The 14,986-nt window shown below is 59.6% G+C and overlaps 3 protein-coding genes across 6 annotated transcripts in view; all 3 read left to right on the top strand.

Moving 5' to 3' along the window:
* Positions 1–232: 232 nt before the first annotated feature.
* Positions 233–9,900, top strand: UBE4A (ubiquitination factor E4A). 3 transcript variants are annotated; one of them, XM_065652043.1, is made up of 19 exons: positions 233–289; positions 640–1,379; positions 1,474–1,586; positions 2,061–2,213; positions 2,322–2,481; positions 2,579–2,781; positions 3,008–3,199; positions 3,714–4,047; positions 4,272–4,398; positions 5,271–5,578; positions 5,782–5,914; positions 6,423–6,610; positions 6,986–7,086; positions 7,178–7,291; positions 7,801–7,975; positions 8,052–8,232; positions 8,641–8,788; positions 9,013–9,170; positions 9,353–9,900. In XM_065652043.1, the coding sequence occupies exons 2-19, from the start codon at positions 1,082–1,084 to the stop codon at positions 9,489–9,491; spliced, it is 3,225 nt and encodes a 1,074-aa protein (XP_065508115.1). In that variant the 5' UTR covers positions 233–289; positions 640–1,081; the 3' UTR covers positions 9,492–9,900. The 3 variants fall into 3 exon arrangements, with proteins under 3 accessions (XP_065508115.1, XP_065508116.1, XP_065508113.1); XM_065652044.1 differs by having other exon boundaries at positions 243–289; positions 1,011–1,379; XM_065652041.1 differs by lacking the exon at positions 233–289 and having other exon boundaries at positions 300–1,379.
* A 167-nt stretch (positions 9,901–10,067) lies between these two features.
* Positions 10,068–11,165, top strand: ATP5MG (ATP synthase membrane subunit g). The gene is made up of 3 exons (XM_065652111.1): positions 10,068–10,178; positions 10,327–10,487; positions 10,979–11,165. The coding sequence occupies exons 1-3, from the start codon at positions 10,115–10,117 to the stop codon at positions 11,075–11,077; spliced, it is 324 nt and encodes a 107-aa protein (XP_065508183.1). The 5' UTR covers positions 10,068–10,114; the 3' UTR covers positions 11,078–11,165.
* Positions 11,166–13,442: 2,277 nt separating this feature from the next.
* Positions 13,443–14,986, top strand: part of KMT2A (lysine methyltransferase 2A) — a 38,016-nt gene continuing 36,472 nt past the window's right edge. For both annotated transcript variants that reach the window (XM_065651877.1, XM_065651876.1), the window contains exon 1: positions 13,443–13,790. In XM_065651877.1, coding sequence (XP_065507949.1) covers positions 13,443–13,790 — 348 coding nt within the window. The remainder of the gene's footprint in view (positions 13,791–14,986) is intronic.

Genomic DNA, 14,986 nt, shown 5'->3' with positions numbered 1-14,986 from the left:
CCACCAGCCCTTGCCAAATGTCACGGTTTGCTGCCATGAGCAAATTCTTCAAGCTTTAGTCCCGGGTTTGTCCTCCAGGTTCCCCGACAAGTCACTGATTCCTGCTCTGTTTGGATCAGACTATTCGGTTTTGGTTAATTTGCTCTGATCTGCTGTAGAACTCAGGCCGGTGTCCCTCGGTCCCTCAGCCCTGGCCGGGACCTCGCCCCCCGCCCCGTCCCAGCCCCGCCCCGGGGCCGCCGTGCCCCCCCCGCGCGGGCCCCGGGAAAGACCATGGCGGGGGGTTGTGGTGAGTTATGATCTTTATACTTTTGTGTATGTGTGAGCTTTGTGCCCGGGGGGTGCTGGGGGCCCCATCCCGGCGGGGCGGGTCTTTTTTGCTTTCACATATTTGTATAAACATATAAAAACTGATAAAACTGCAGACACCCCATACCGAAAACACACTAACAGAAACTTTAAAAAAAAAAATCTCGGGCGGGGAAACCAAAAAAAAAAAAATATTTAGGGGTGTGTTGTGGGTTTTTTTAACCATCTTTATGCAACAGGTGTTTCGATATGCAAATGAGTTTTATTACCGATCTGCATGTAATTTGCATGTTAATTAGGTGATTTACATATCGTTAATATTCAAATGAGGTCGCTGAGCGAGTAAAACCATCGCAAACTCGGCTGTGAGGCAGAGGTTTGCGTTCTGCGGCAGACAAACACGCTGGTTTTCGTGCGGAGCCGCGCAGGACTCTGCCGCCCGTGTCCGTGTCCCCGTGTCCCCGTGTCCCCGTGTCCCCGCCCCTGTCCCCGCGCCGCCGCAGTGTCTCCTCCGCGCCGCCAGGGGCCGCTGCTCCCCCCGCGCCCTTTCCGCCCCACCCGGGGGCCGTTCTTCAAAAGCACCGCCTTCCCGCTGCCCCGCTTCCGGCGCGCGGCGCAACGTCTCTTTCCGCGCGCCGCGGTGACGCGCAGCGCTGTCAGGCGGCGCGGCCGTTAACGGAGCCGCCGATCGCCCGACTGAGGGGCCGCGGCACCGCGCGGGGACCCCACGGCGAGCGGCGGCCTCCCCCGCATGGCGCGGCCCTGAGGGGCCATGACCGACCAGGAGAACAACAACAGCATCTCCGGCAACCCCTTCGCCGCGCTGTTCGGCTCCCTCGCCGACGCCAAGCACTTCGCCGCCGCGCAGCGGCACCGGCAGCGGGCAGGCGGGCCCGAGGAGCCCGCGGGCAGCCAGGATGACTCGGACAACAGCGTCTCCGAGAGCCTGGACGACGGCGACTGCTCGGTGGCCGAGATCAGCCGCTCGTTCCGCTCGCAGCGGGAGCTGTGCGAGCAGCTCAACACCAACCACATGATCCAGAGGATCTTCCTCATCACCCTGGACAACAGTGAGTGCGGGCCCCGCGGGGCGGGGGGCGCCGGGCAGGGACCCCCCAGAGCTCCGTCAGTTTGGGGCAAGCAGCTGCTCCGTGTTCTCCCCAGGCGACCCCAGCATGAAGAGCGGGAACGGGATCCCGGCACGCTGCGTCTACCTGGAGGAGATGGCGGCGGACCTGGACGAGCAGGACTGGCTGGACATGAACAACGTGGAGCAGGTGGGTTGGGCAGCGGGGGCTCTGCTCTCCCCACTGACAGGAATCGACCTTATTTCCCTGCGGTGCATCCTGACCGCAGCCTGTTTGCCAAAGTGCAGCGTGGAGCTGCTGTTCTGGCCTTGCTGGAAGCAGCCATGGGGTTTTTGGGGAGCAAGGCTGGGAAAGGTTGAGGTTTTGCTGCATCTGTTCCCTCCTGCTGGAGGCCACAGCAGTTTGCTGGCACTTGCAGAGGTGTCAGTCACTCCAGGAGGGTTTTTCAGTGAAAATAACCTTTGTCAGGGCTGCTGCAGCTCTCAAAGCAAACTTGTTTACCCTGAGGGCTCACAGGGTCACGCTCTGTCACTTAACGAGGGATGGAGAACGCTCTTCCAGGCAGAAATAGTTTAGCCTGTGGTGACCCGGGGCTTCTTTTTCTGGGGAGAACATCTTCTGGCCGGGGTGTTTCACTGTCCGTCTGTCCACGCCGCTGCCCAGGCCCTGTTCACCCGCCTGCTGCTGCCAGAGCCAGGAAACCACCTGATCCACATGACGTCTGCCTGCACGCAGAATCTCTCCGCTGAGCGGGATGCGGGGGAGAGGCAGATCCTGCGCTATCTCTACGCCTGTTTCCAGAGGGCACGAGAAGAGGTGGGCAGGGGGAGCGGTGTCACCCAGGTGCATGGTCCCAGGCGGCCACGCAGAGGTTTTAGCGGCCAGAAGCAGATCCTCCAATGCCGTCCCGTTCTCCCCGCACAGATAACCAAGGTCCCGGAGAACCTGCTGCCCTTCGCCGTGCGCTGCCGGAACTTGACAGTGTCCAACACCCGCACTGTCCTCCTCACACCGGAGATTTATGTCAACCAGAATGTGTACGAGCAGCTGCTGGACCTGATGCTGGAGGCGCTGAGGGGGGCACGTAAGTCCCACCGGGGTGGTTAGAAGGGTCGTGCGTACACACGCCAAGGCTCGGCCCCTTGAAGTATCGCAAATGATGGGCTTTACTCTCCTGCTAGACTTTGAAGACGTGACTGAGTTTCTTGAGGAGGTCATAGAAGCCTTGACGATGGACGAGGAGGTGCGGACGTTCGGGGAGGTGATGATCCCAGTGTTTGACATCGTCTTGGGCAGGATCAAGGACCTGGAGCTCTGCCAGATCCTGCTGTACACCTACCTCGATGTGCTCCTCTACTTCACAAGGCAGAAGGACATTGCAAAGGTGGGTGCTGTGCCCTCACAGCGAGCTCCTCACAGGTTCTGCTGCAGGGGCATGTTTCTATGACCTGATCTGTTGAGGTCACACCCACAGCGCAGCGTAACAACCCCTCACGTGTGTGCTCTTGCCCCTCTTCTCCGCTCTGAGAGCCTGTCCTGAGCCCAACAGTTTGTGGGGTTTTTTACTGGGGTTTTACACACCTGTCAGCATGTCCCTCTGCGTTCCCAAGGTTTTTGCAGGCTACATCCAGCCCAAGGACCCCAGCAACGGGCAGATGTACCAGAAGACGTTGCTCGGCGCCATTTTAAACATCTCCTGCCTGCTGAAGACCCCCGGCGTGGTGGAGAACCACGGCTACTTCCTGAATCCCTCCCGCTCCAGCCCGCAGGAGATCAAGGTGCAGGAGTCCAACATCCATCAGGTGGGCTGAAGTGCAACTGTGCCGCTTCCCCGCGCATTTCCACGGCCTCTCTCTGCCCGAGGGCTCCAGACACGATGTCAGGGCTTGAGTCCCACAAGGTTTAAGAATCTGAGATGTGACAAAGCGAGTCTCAGAAGCGCTGTGGGTTCTCCAAGTGTAACAGCCGCACGCAGGATATAAACACAGGAGCAAGCTGGGGCACAGAAGTGCTCATGGCTTGGGCTTCCCCGCTCACATGTTCTTTCAGGGTCGTGGTTGCTGCTGAAAACATGTAGATAATGTTGGGTTTGGTCCCCATGGAATCAGCTTGTTCTCAACCTTGCTTTTGAGGCTGCCCCTCATTATTCTGTGGTGCCAGCCCCACGATTTGAGCTGCTTATCTGAAGGGTGATTAATTAGAACTGTCCTGGCTGTGATTGACTTGGAAAGCCCTTGAGGAGCTGGGTGTGGTCTGGAGCGTGAGAGGCAAAGGGGTGAGAATGAGTCCCCCAACTGCGCTCTGTCCCGGTCACAGTTCATGGCCCAGTTCCACGAGAAGATCTACCAGCTGCTGAAGAACCTGCTGCAGTTGTCTCCGGAGACGAAGCACCGGATTCTGTCCTGGCTGGGAAACTGCCTCCATGCCAATGCGGGCCGCACCAAGATCTGGGCCAACCAGATGCCGGAGATCTTCTTCCAGATGTACGCGTCCGACGCCTTCTTCCTCAACCTGGGCGCGGCGCTGTTGCGGCTGTGCCAGCCCTTCTGCAAACCCAAATCCCCAAAGCTGCTGAGCTTCAACCCCACCTACTGCGCCCTGAAGGAGCTGAACGAGGAGGAGAGGAGGAGCAAGAACGTGCACATGAGAGGTGCGCCCAGAGTTCAGGGAGCAGGACAGCGAGCGAGGGGCCTCCTGACCGCTCCTGCTGTGTGTACAGTGAGGGAGAATCACGGGAGGGGCTGGTGAGGGAAGAGCTGAACACGAAATAAAATTAAACATTTCCCGGCACCCCCACCAGTGGCTTTGTGCCTTCAGCTGGGCCCTCTGCACCCCCTCCTCGCCAGCCTGACGCAGAGTCACTTCTTGTTCCAGGTTTGGAAAAGGAAACGTGCTTGATACCCGCGCTGAGCGAGCAGGAGCCAGAGTTTGCCAACAGCTACAACCTTGTGACGGAGAACCTGGTGCTCACGCAGTACACCCTGCACCTGGGCTTCCACAGGTAACCGTGCTGCCGCTCCGCATGTTTCGGAGCTGCCAAAGCGTTAAGTCCTGTCTGATGTGTAAGAAACGTGTATGCTCAAGCTGTAGGTACCACATTGCCCTTGGGCTGGTTTCCACCTGTGCATGGCCGCATAAATCTGTAGTAAAAACAGAGCTGCACTGCCGAATACCTTTCTCTGTGTGTTCTGACTGAGGTTTGAGCCTCAGGCTGAGCGATCTGCAAACAAACCGTGTTCACTGGTGCTCACAATGTCAACGGTGTCAGGGGCTCCATGTGAGTTTTAGAATAAATATCAAGTGCTGGGTGTCCATGGGTCGCTCAGTGTCCCCTCTCCTCAGGGAAGGTGCTGCTGGTATGTCACTTCTCTACTACAAAGCGTCTCTGTGGCAGAGCAGCTGTGGGCTGCGAGCTCTCCAAACCGCCCCAGCGAAGGGATTTAATGTGAGCAGCAATGCGAGGCAGCCGCCCATTCCCAGGAAAGGGTGTTCTGGACAGCAGGACATGTTATTTTTCTCAGCTTCCCTTTGCAGTTGTTGCCTGGATACTGTCAGGTCACTGCTGATCCAAGCGCTGTCCCCTTCTGCTTTATTCTCTAAATATAGCAATAGATGAAAAACGGATGCAAGTGCTTGTTGCTGGGGAACTGAGAATGTCACCTCGCAGGCATCTCTTGGGCTCGCTGGGTCCCTGACCTTGCTAACCCGAAGGGGTTCGTGGCTGTGCCGGCTCCTTGTCTGCACCTCTGCGGCAGGTTTTGAGGATGCTGTCGGTTTCCCAGGCCGCTCTGGCATCTGCTGGCTTCTGTATCGCTTAAGCGCTCTGCACTGAACGTATGTAGCTCTGATCTCCTTGCCTTGTTCTGCGGGCAGGCTGCACGACCAGATGGTAAAGATCAACCAAAGCCTCCACCGCCTGCAAGTGGCGTGGCGAGAGGCGCAGCAGAGCTCCAGCCCCGCGGCTGACAGCCTCCGGGAGCAGTTCGAGCGCCTTATGACCATCTACCTCTCCACCAAGGCAGCGATGACAGAGCCGCAGCTGCTGCAGAACTGCCTGAACCTGCAGGTGTCCATGGCGGTGCTGCTGGTGCAGCTGGCGCTGGGGAACCGCGGGACGGAGCCGCTGGAGCTCAGCTTCCCGCTGCCGGTAGTGGAGAACAGCGCCTTGGCCTACGTGCCAGGTGAGCCATGTGTGCTGCCAGTGCTCAGTCCCTGTCCCGTCCCAGTGCAGGGCTGCTCACGTAGCGCTGCATTTTGAGGCATTACACATATGCGGCCTCATTCCTTCAGGTGTTTGTAGCACCTGGGTTTCCTTGTCACTGAGGCCAGAAAAGGGCAGAATGAGCTGCCCCAGGAGGATCTCACATCCAGTCTCTGTTCGCAGAATTCTTTGCTGATAACCTGGGTGACTTCTTCATTTTCCTGCGGCGTTTCGCTGACGACATCTTGGAGACTTGTGCCGATTCTCTGGAGCACGTCCTTCACTTTGTGACTGTCTTCATGGGTGACGTGGAGAGGTGCGTACAGCCCCGGGGGTGAGCCCTGTGTGCTGCTCTGCAGTGTCTGGAGTGCCTGAGGTTTGTACAGCTGCAGGTTGATCTCATGGGAAGAGCCAAGTTCTGCCTGTGGTGGCACAGCGAACAGGCCCTGCCTGAAAGACGTGGGCTGCATGAAAGGCACAATTGGGATTCAGTGTCTCACTACTTGTTCGGTTGCGTGACGCAGGAGTCTTGTCAGCTCGAGCCGCTCCGGTGCTCCTTAAACGAGGCGTCTGCAATTGATCTGTTTGGAGTAGCTCTATGAACTCCACTTGGTAACCGAGTGCTGAACAAAATTGAGTAGTTTTATTGATCTTCCTGATGAGCCTTTGCCGCACACACTGCATTTCTGCTGTTCATTGGTTTGCACGTGTAAACACCTGGGCGCTCCTGTACGGATGGGTGCAGCGCCTGGAGTCTCCCAAACAGCTCGGGCCCTGCACCCTGGCCCTTAACACCATCCTGGATTTGCTTTTTCCTCTCGCAGGATGAAAAATCCTCACCTGCGAGCCAAGCTGGCTGAAGTGCTGGAAGCTGTGATGCCTCACTTGGATCAGGCCCAGAACCCGCTCATGTCGAGCGTGTTCCATCGCAAGCGAGTGTTCTGCTCTTACCCGAACGCTGCCCACCTTGCCGAGGCGCTTATCAAAGTCTTTGTGGATATCGAGTTTACCGGTAAGCACAGAAGGGGAACAATTGTTCTGTGTCTGTAACGTCTGCAGGGTTTGAAGCACGCAGCTGAAAACAAGACAGTCCCTTTGTGCTTCATTAAGCTGCTCGGTGCTGTTAGGCAGGCAGCATTCCAGGAAAGCGTCTTCCCAAACTTGTGCCTTGTGCAGAACTGCGGATCTAGAAAGGATTTCCAGAGCTGAAGCTTTGCAGCTCAGTCCTCACCTGTCCTCTCCGCCGCGGGATGGGCTGTGCTGCTTTCAAATGGGTGACAAGGTTTCTGCACAGGAACAGGGCTTTGCTTCAAACAGACTGTGAGGAGGAATTGACAACCCCTGCGTGCTGCCCTCTTGAAACGCTCTCGCTTTTGCTTCTGTCTAGGTGACCCGCACCAGTTTGAACAGAAGTTTAACTACCGCCGTCCCATGTACCCCATCCTGAGGTACATGTGGGGCACTGACTCGTACCGGCAGAGCATCAAGGTGAGCCCAGAAATGTGTATGTGTGTGTGCAGCTCTGTGTCCTGCTGCGGGGACGGCACTGGAGCTGCAGCCATTCTCCTGCTCCTCGCAGGCGCTGGCTGATTACGCCTCAGAGAACCTGGAGGCGATGAACCCCCCTCTGTTCCTGCGCTTCTTGAACTTGCTGATGAACGATGCCATTTTCCTGCTGGATGAAGCCATACAGGTAGGGCTGAGCTGTTGGCGTCACGTTGGGAACCGTTCTGACTGCCTCAAGACGCCTGTGGTGTTGCCAATAGGGACTCAGCCAGGCTTGAAACGCCCTCTGCGGTTTGTGATTATCAAATCCCTTGGCCTTTTGGCAGGCGTTTTGTCTTCACAAAGGCCTTTGTCTCCAGGCAGTTCTCCCTGGGGACTGCAAGGCCAGTGCCGGGGCAGCTCCCGTCCCTGGTGCATGACGACTGTCTCACCACAACCTGTGGCTGATAGAAAGGGCTTTTATGGGGAGCTTTTACCTGCTGTAGAATTGATAGTCAGGAGGCCAGCAGATGAGGCAGGTGATGTGGATATTGCCCATCCATCCAGGTCTAAACGTTTATGGACTTTCTACAGTTTGTCTAAACACATGTTCTGTGTTTTGTGAGACCGTTGTGGTTGTGAGTGGCCTTTTCGGGCACTCAGCCGGCACTGCCCGTCTCCCCGCACTCTCACACACGTCCCGCCATCTCTTTGCAGTACCTCAGCAAGATCAAGGTCCAGCAGATCGAGAAGGACCGCGGGGACTGGGATGGCCTGTCGCCGGAGGCTCGCCGCGAGAAGGAGGCCAGCCTGCAGATGTTCGGGCAGCTGGCGCGCTTCCACAACATCATGTCCAATGAGACCATCGGCACGCTGGCCTTCCTGACCTCAGGTGGGGATGGCAGCCGGGACCCCGAGGAGCGGGAGGGACCGCGCGGAGCTCAGGGAGCTGTCGGTCTCTGTTCCAGAAATCAAGTCGCTGTTCGTGCACCCTTTCCTGGCCGAGCGCATCATCTCCATGCTCAACTACTTCCTGCAGCACCTGGTTGGCCCCAAAATGGGAGCGTTGAAGGTCAAGGACTTCAGCGAGTTTGACTTCAAGCCGCAGCAGCTCGTGTCGGACATCTGCACCATCTACCTAAACCTGGGGTAGGTGACAAGGGACAGCTAGTTCTGCAGTGGCAGGAGCCACCCTGGAGCCATTGTGGGGATGTCCTGGGTGGTGTCTCCTCTGGGCATGGCACTGTCAGAGCTGCTCTGCGTGCTTACCGCGAGCCAGGATGGGCCTTTCGGGAGTGCACTGTACTCTTTTGTCATGATTTTAATTTAAATTACCCGGGGAAGTCAGCAGCAACCCGGCTAGCAGGGGTGGAAGTTACACATGGTGACGGTTACGTTCATACTGGAGAGGACCCAGGAGAAAAGCTTAGTTACAATCCTGCTTTTCCCTTGCTCTGAGCTCTGCGCTGTGATAATGCAGCTGCTGTGGGGACTCTGTTTCACAGTCAGATAAATGTGGATTTTTAAACCGTTGCTCTCTTTTAACCCATGGTCCAGGGATGAAGAAAACTTCTGTGCCACAGTGCCTAAGGATGGCCGCTCCTACTCGCCGACCCTCTTTGCCCAAACTGTTCGGGTTCTGAAGAAAATCAACAAGCCTGGCAACATGATTGTGTCTTTCAGTAACCTGGCTGAGAGGATCAAGGTGAGAACTGGAGCAAATTTAAGCTCACGAAAGAAGGGGGAACTGGTTCCTGGCATCCTCTGCTACCCGCGTGTCACTGTGTCTGTGCTGTGGAGCAGGATTTCGGGGAGCGGGGCTCCCTGCAAGGCTCTAGGGGGGCAGCGGGGAGGACTTAGGTGTGAGTTAGGAGCAAGTGTGGCTTTGGAAGAATGAGCCTGAGTCTAAACACTGTGTGTGCCCACCAGTCTCTTGCAGACCGACAGCAGCAGGAGGAGGAGACATACGCGGATGCCTGTGACGAGTTCCTGGATCCCATCATGAGCACGCTGATGTCAGACCCAGTGATCCTGCCCTCCTCTCGCGTCACCGTGGACCGCTCCACGATAGCCCGGCACCTCCTCAGGTACGCAGCGTCAGCCTCACACTTTGCTGCTTTCTGGGGATCTGTTTCACTTATCCAGTGACACCCGATCTCAGTGTGTCTGCAGAGAGATCATGCTACTTTTCCTGGCCTGTCCTCCTCCTTTTTTTTTCTCTCTCATAGGGATGGAATTGCCTGAATAATCTCAACACTTTGTCTTTCAGTGACCAGACGGATCCTTTCAACCGGAGCCCCCTCACCATGGATCAGATCAGACCAAACACGGAGCTCAAGGAGAGGATCCAGCAGTGGCTGGCGGAGAGGAAAAAGCAGAAGGAGGAGCTGGAGGGATCGCTGAACTGAGAACCAGGATCTCATCCCCAGACCTACAATCACGGGCCAGATAAACCTTGCAGGGGTAGCGGCTGGAGCTCCACCACTCGTTCTGTCTTTTCTTTTCAAGACTTTCTCTTTAATATTGAGACTTTCTGCTGCACTACAGCTTTGAGCGTCTGCCTCAGGGGAAGACCACGGTCCCTTCTGTGGCCTGGCACCCCCACCCTGTCACTTGTTCTTTGCGTGGGCCACGTTCCTTCCCTCTGTTTTGTTCTGTTTAAACCCTGTAACAGTTCAATGTGAACGCGATGCCTCTGCGGCCACAGCAGTTCTGAGGGCTGGATGCCAGTGCAGGCTGGAGGGGGACAGTTCTGCCAACTTGTACGTGGCGCTGGGAACGGAGGGGCGTTGGAAATTAAATCTAGATCTGATCTTACAGCCGGTGGTGGAAGTCTGGCAGCTGTCGGGAGCTGGGACCGTGGGTGGGAACGGCACCGCCCGGGGCTCGAACCCACGATCCGCCGGCGGCGCGCCCCGCCCCGTGGGGTCCTCGCCACGGGCTGCCCGCGGCGGACGCCTGCCGGCAGGCGTTGCGCGGGCAGGCGCGGCGGCGGGGTCCTCGGCGGTGCCGGGGTGACATTCAGGCCGGCATGGCGCAGGCGGCGCAGAAGCTGGTGCAGCGGATCGCGGTCCGCGGGCCGCAGCTCCTCAGCGGTGAGCGCCGGGAGCCCCGGGGAGCCCTGGAGAGCGGGGCTGTGCCGGGCGGGAGGGGTGGGCGCGGAGCTGAGGGCCGGGCCCGCCGAGGCCCCGCCGTTGTTCACATGCCGTTGTCCACATGCCGTTGTCCCGTTCCCGCCCGCAGCCGCCGTCGCGTACTCCAAGCCGCGCCTGGCCACGTTCTGGTTCTACGCCAAGGTGGAGCTGGCCCCGCCGAGCCCCGCAGAGATCCCGCGGGCCATCGACAGCATGAAGGGCCTGGTGCGCGCCTTCCAGAGCGGCCGCCTGCGGCAGCTCACGGTCAAGGTAACGGCGAGGGGGGAGCGCTGCCGGTGGGCGGGAGAGCCGCCCTGGGGATGGTTCACGGTGCCGCGGCAAACAACGGAGGGGCGGCGCTCAGGGACCTGGAGGAATCCGGGGGCCAAGAGCTGAAGGGTTTTATTGCTCCTCCCTGCCCCCACCCACTGTGTCCATGTCCCAGGGCAGAAGGACCAGCGGTGGCTGATCCAGCCCCAGTGCTGCCGCAGCCTCGCAGTTCCAGTGTTCCATGGGGAGAAACGATCTTCTGAAAGGGCTGTAAAAAAGCAGGAATGACGAGTGATGCTGTACTGCACGTTTCAGAGCCGCTGCAGTGATGCGGTCTGCTAAACACGATAAACACTCCCAAGTGCATTGGCTGTTTTGCTGAAGCTGTTGCCGCGTGAACTGGTTGAGCGCATGGCTGCTCACGCGTGGGGCTGGGCTACGGGAAGCCGTCGTGGGGCCAGTGATCTCACGGGTGCCTTTCTCCCTTACAGGAAGCGCTGCAGAACGGTCTGGTGGCCACAGAGGTGCTGATGTGGTTTTACATCGGGGAGATCATTGGCAAGCGTGGCCTGATCGGCTACAACGTCTGAAGACGTGTCCTTGGTGGCACCATCCACGGTGCCGCAGTCCCACGTTTGTAGCGGGGTCTGTGACAATAAAGGCGGGAACCCACGTCAAGCTGTTGTGGTCGTTTATCCCCGGCTGCGCAGCTGGCAGTGGCAATTGGCCTGTCCTCAGAGCAGGGACAGCTGCTGGAGGTCCCCTGGGCAGCCCCGCAGCTCGGTGATGCTGCGGCGCGTTACCACCGCTGCTCGTTAGCACACCTGCGCTCTGGGGCAGCCACGCTGCCTCAGCTGCAGCGCTGGGGAAGGCGCGAGGGCCCCAGCTCCAGCCCCAGCGTGCAAGTATTCCTTGTTTCTGAATGTACTTCACATCAGCGAGCAAGATCCAGAAGGAAGTGCCAGTGCTTTATTTAGAGTATGCAAAGACACGTGCCGTGGTGTATGTCGTGGGGTGTATATTCCATGTGTGCTGCTGGTTTGGGGTGCAACTTGGCTATGAGGGTGAGCAGAGCTTTGCTGTTTGTGTCATCGGAGCTCGCTGCTGGCTGCGGGTCTCAGCTGTTCCAAAATCCACGGGCTTGCTCATTTTCAACCAGCTTTTGTGGAGATGTGTACAAAAACCTGGTGAGCTGCCTCCCCTCAACAGGTTCTCAGAAAACAATCCATAGGAGGAGTTCTCTGAAGCTGGCAGCTTTGTTGGGGTAGGACTTAACTCTTTTTATTGCCTTAGAGGATGGGTCCTGGTCAGTGTTCCTTCTTTTTGACCTCTGAGGAGGTGACGCTTTCTCGCCAAGGGCACCGGTAAATCTATCTCGCACCAAAGCCCGATGCCCCGGCGAAGCAGCAGGTATGTGTGCTGGCAAGGGTGAGCAACAGTCCTAAAACCTGCCCCTCCCCGCAAGTTCTTTGCTCTTGTCTTCACAAACCCATTGTCCAGCAGATAAATACCTGCGAGGGGAACGGGCCGGGCCCCTGGGTGGGGCTGTGCAGCACATCTTCCTTAATAAGGGACAGATAGCTCACGTGTGGGGTTTAAAGTGTGGTTTTGATTTGCAGAAGGTTTGTGCATCTCAGAGAAGTCTGCCTGGTCCCCCTGCCTGCCTCCCGTGCCCTCTTCCTACCTGTACCGCTGCTGTCTGGGGTGATGCCGCAGGCCCCGTGCTGTCAGCCTCCCTGCAGTTGGAGGGTTAAACTGGAATAGCAAAGCTTGGAAACCTCAGTCCCTTTCACGCTCCCTAGAGAGACAGAAACCACCTCATTTTAATGTTTTCTCCTGCAAAGGGGTCCGAGTGCTGCTCCCAGAGCAGAACCCCTGCAGTGCATCGTGTGTATAAACCAACACATCTGTGAACCCAATGGGTTTCAGGAGCTTTTCTGTTCTCTGTAACATCACAGATATGGTTTGGTTGCTTCCGTAGGGGGCAAACAGCCTTTCCTCCTCACTCTCCCCCTTCAGTTACTGAGATATAAAGGAAATGGGTATTTTATGTCTCCCAAACAGAGGGGTTTTGTAACCGATGCTCGTGTGTTTGCAGTGCTGTTTTTCCTCAGGGACACACTTGTTGGCGGTTACCCCCTCCTTGCACTGCCGTACATGACGGAGCTGAGCCTGCGCTGCCGGGCAGCAGCGGAGCCGCGGCCGGTGCCATCGTCGTCCCTGCCCCTGGAGATGGCCCCTGGCGGGACACCGGATCGGCCAGCAGGCAAGCGGGGCGCGGGCAGGGCCGCGGCGGGAGGGGGGCTGAGAACCCCGGTCAGTCGCCTCAGGTACCTCAGCGTCGCTGCCCCTTCGCACCTACCTGGGTAGCGTCACCTGCCCGAGAGCGGCTCCCCGGGCAAGCCCCGAGCTCCGCATCGGTACGGGGGAGCCCGGAGAGGCCCTGTCAGGCGGCCCCGGGAGCCCCGGCCCGCCCCCCGCGCTCCCGCCTCGCCGCGGCCCCGCGCTGTGGAGAGGGCTGGTGGGGCGGCCGCTGCCGTATGCGCGGTCCCGGGCGCCGGCGGCTCGCGCTCCCGCTCGGTATAGCCTTCGGGGTTATGCGGGCTGCCGGCGGCCGGATTATGCGTCAGCCAGGTTCTGGGGCTCGCTCGCGAGGTGCCCCGCGCCTGCATGGCGCTCCAAGCAATGAACAGCCGCGACGGTGGGAGGCTGCGCTATGCAGGGCGCGGGGCAGCGCTTGCACCTGGGCCCGGGAAACTGCATATCACCCAGCATTATGCCGGGCCAGCACCGGTCGCGCATGGTTTACCCAGGTCCCCGGGCGGCTGGATGGCGGGGCCCCGCAATCTGCATAGCATCCTCTGTTATGCAGGACCTCTGCAGGCCGACGAGGAGATATCCAGGGCGCGGGGCGCGGCCCGGCCCCGCTCTCTGGCTCGTCGCCTCACAGTAAAGATGGCGCACAGCGGTCGGTGGCGCTTCCCTGCCCGGCCCGGCAGCGGCGGCTGGGGCCGTCGGGGGCCGGGGGGGTCCCGGCTGCGGGTGCCGGCCGTGCGGAGCCTGCGGGCCGCCGAGGCGGCGGCGGCGCCGGCGGCGGCGGGCGAGGAGGAGCGCGGCGGCCCGTGCTCCGGCGGGGCGGCGGGAAGCGGGGGAGGCGGGGCAGCGCCGGGCTCCGGCGGCTCCGGGGGCCCCGCGGCCGGGGTGGGACCCGGCTTCGACGCGGCGCTCCAGGTCTCGGCCGCCATCGGCATCAACCTGCGGCGGTTCCGCGCGGCCTGCGGCGCCGAGGCGGGCAGCGGAGAGGTGAGGAGGGGCGGCGGGAGGGGGGAACGGCGGGGCGGGAGGGCGCGGCGCGGCCCGCGGGTCCCGGCCGCAGCATCCCCGCTCCGCCCCGGCGGGCGGCACACCCCCTGCCCGCGCCTCCGGACACACCTACCGCGGGGCCCGCGCCGCCGCTCCCCGCACAAAGGGCGCGCCGGGGCCGCCGCCGTCTGCCCGCGGGGCGGGGAGGGGGGGCGCGGCGGGCGGGGACCGGGTGGGCACCGGCCGCCCTGCTCCCCGCGCACGCCGCTGGCCGCCGGTGCGCCCGCCCCGCCGCTTCCATTATCCTCCTCCCGCCGAGGGGCGCGCTCCCGCCCGCCACCGGGAGGTAGGAGGCGGCCGGGGGGGCGGCGGTTCCTCGGCCCGCGGGGGGAGCGGGGCCGGGCCCGCGTTGCTCGGCGATGCGGAGGATGCTCGGCGGGGTCACGCGTCCCCCGGGGGCGAGGATCGGGGGGGCCAGGGCGGCGGCCCCTCCTGCCGCTGTCCCCGCCCGGGGCAGCGGGCCCTGTGCGAGCGCTGCCCGCCTCCTTTGCTTTTTTTTTTTTTTTTTTTTTTTTTTTTGAGTTGCTCATCTTCCTGCCTTCATTTTTTTTTTTTGTTGAGCCTGACAACAACCCACCTATTGACAGAACAGGGAAGACATGATGGGGGTGTGTTACTACAGGCTGCAGCCTTCCTTTCCCCCATCCTTGTTTTGCTGCACTTGTTAGCTGCGTCCTTGCACCAGTAAGAGAATTCCCTGGGCCCTTTGTAGCTGGAGTGCTTGATTTTTTTGTGAAAGGCCAATTCTGTCTCTTCTGTGGGCAGATTGTCAGCTGTGGAGTGGGTGAGCACATCCTTGTCTATATTTTGGCTTTTGAAACAGCGCTTGCTTTGCTTCTCCATCGCTGGTAATATCAAAGTTTGTTAAAACATGCACAGAAGTGCAGTTTCCTTGCATTTTTCCAGCTTGGTTTTGGTGTTTTCTGGTGGGTGCCGTGAAGTGGAGCTGGTCAGTCATAGCTGAGCCGCACCAGTTTTGGGGCTGTGGAGTTCCAGCCCCAGCAGGCTGGGTGCCGGCAGCAAAGGGGGTTGTGTTTGCGGGCACAGAGCTGGTCCTGGAAGCACTTTTAACCTTGCCAGTGCAGCACTTCGGGTTTTCGCTCAACCTGCCCGCCAGCATCTCGTTTATTTTAATA

The sequence above is a fragment of the Caloenas nicobarica genome, chromosome 26 (assembly GCF_036013445.1).
Source record: "Caloenas nicobarica isolate bCalNic1 chromosome 26, bCalNic1.hap1, whole genome shotgun sequence".
NCBI classification, from domain to species: Eukaryota; Metazoa; Chordata; class Aves; order Columbiformes; family Columbidae; genus Caloenas; species Caloenas nicobarica.
Note: the sequence above shows the minus strand (reverse complement) of the source record. Positions and strands in the feature narration are given on the sequence as shown.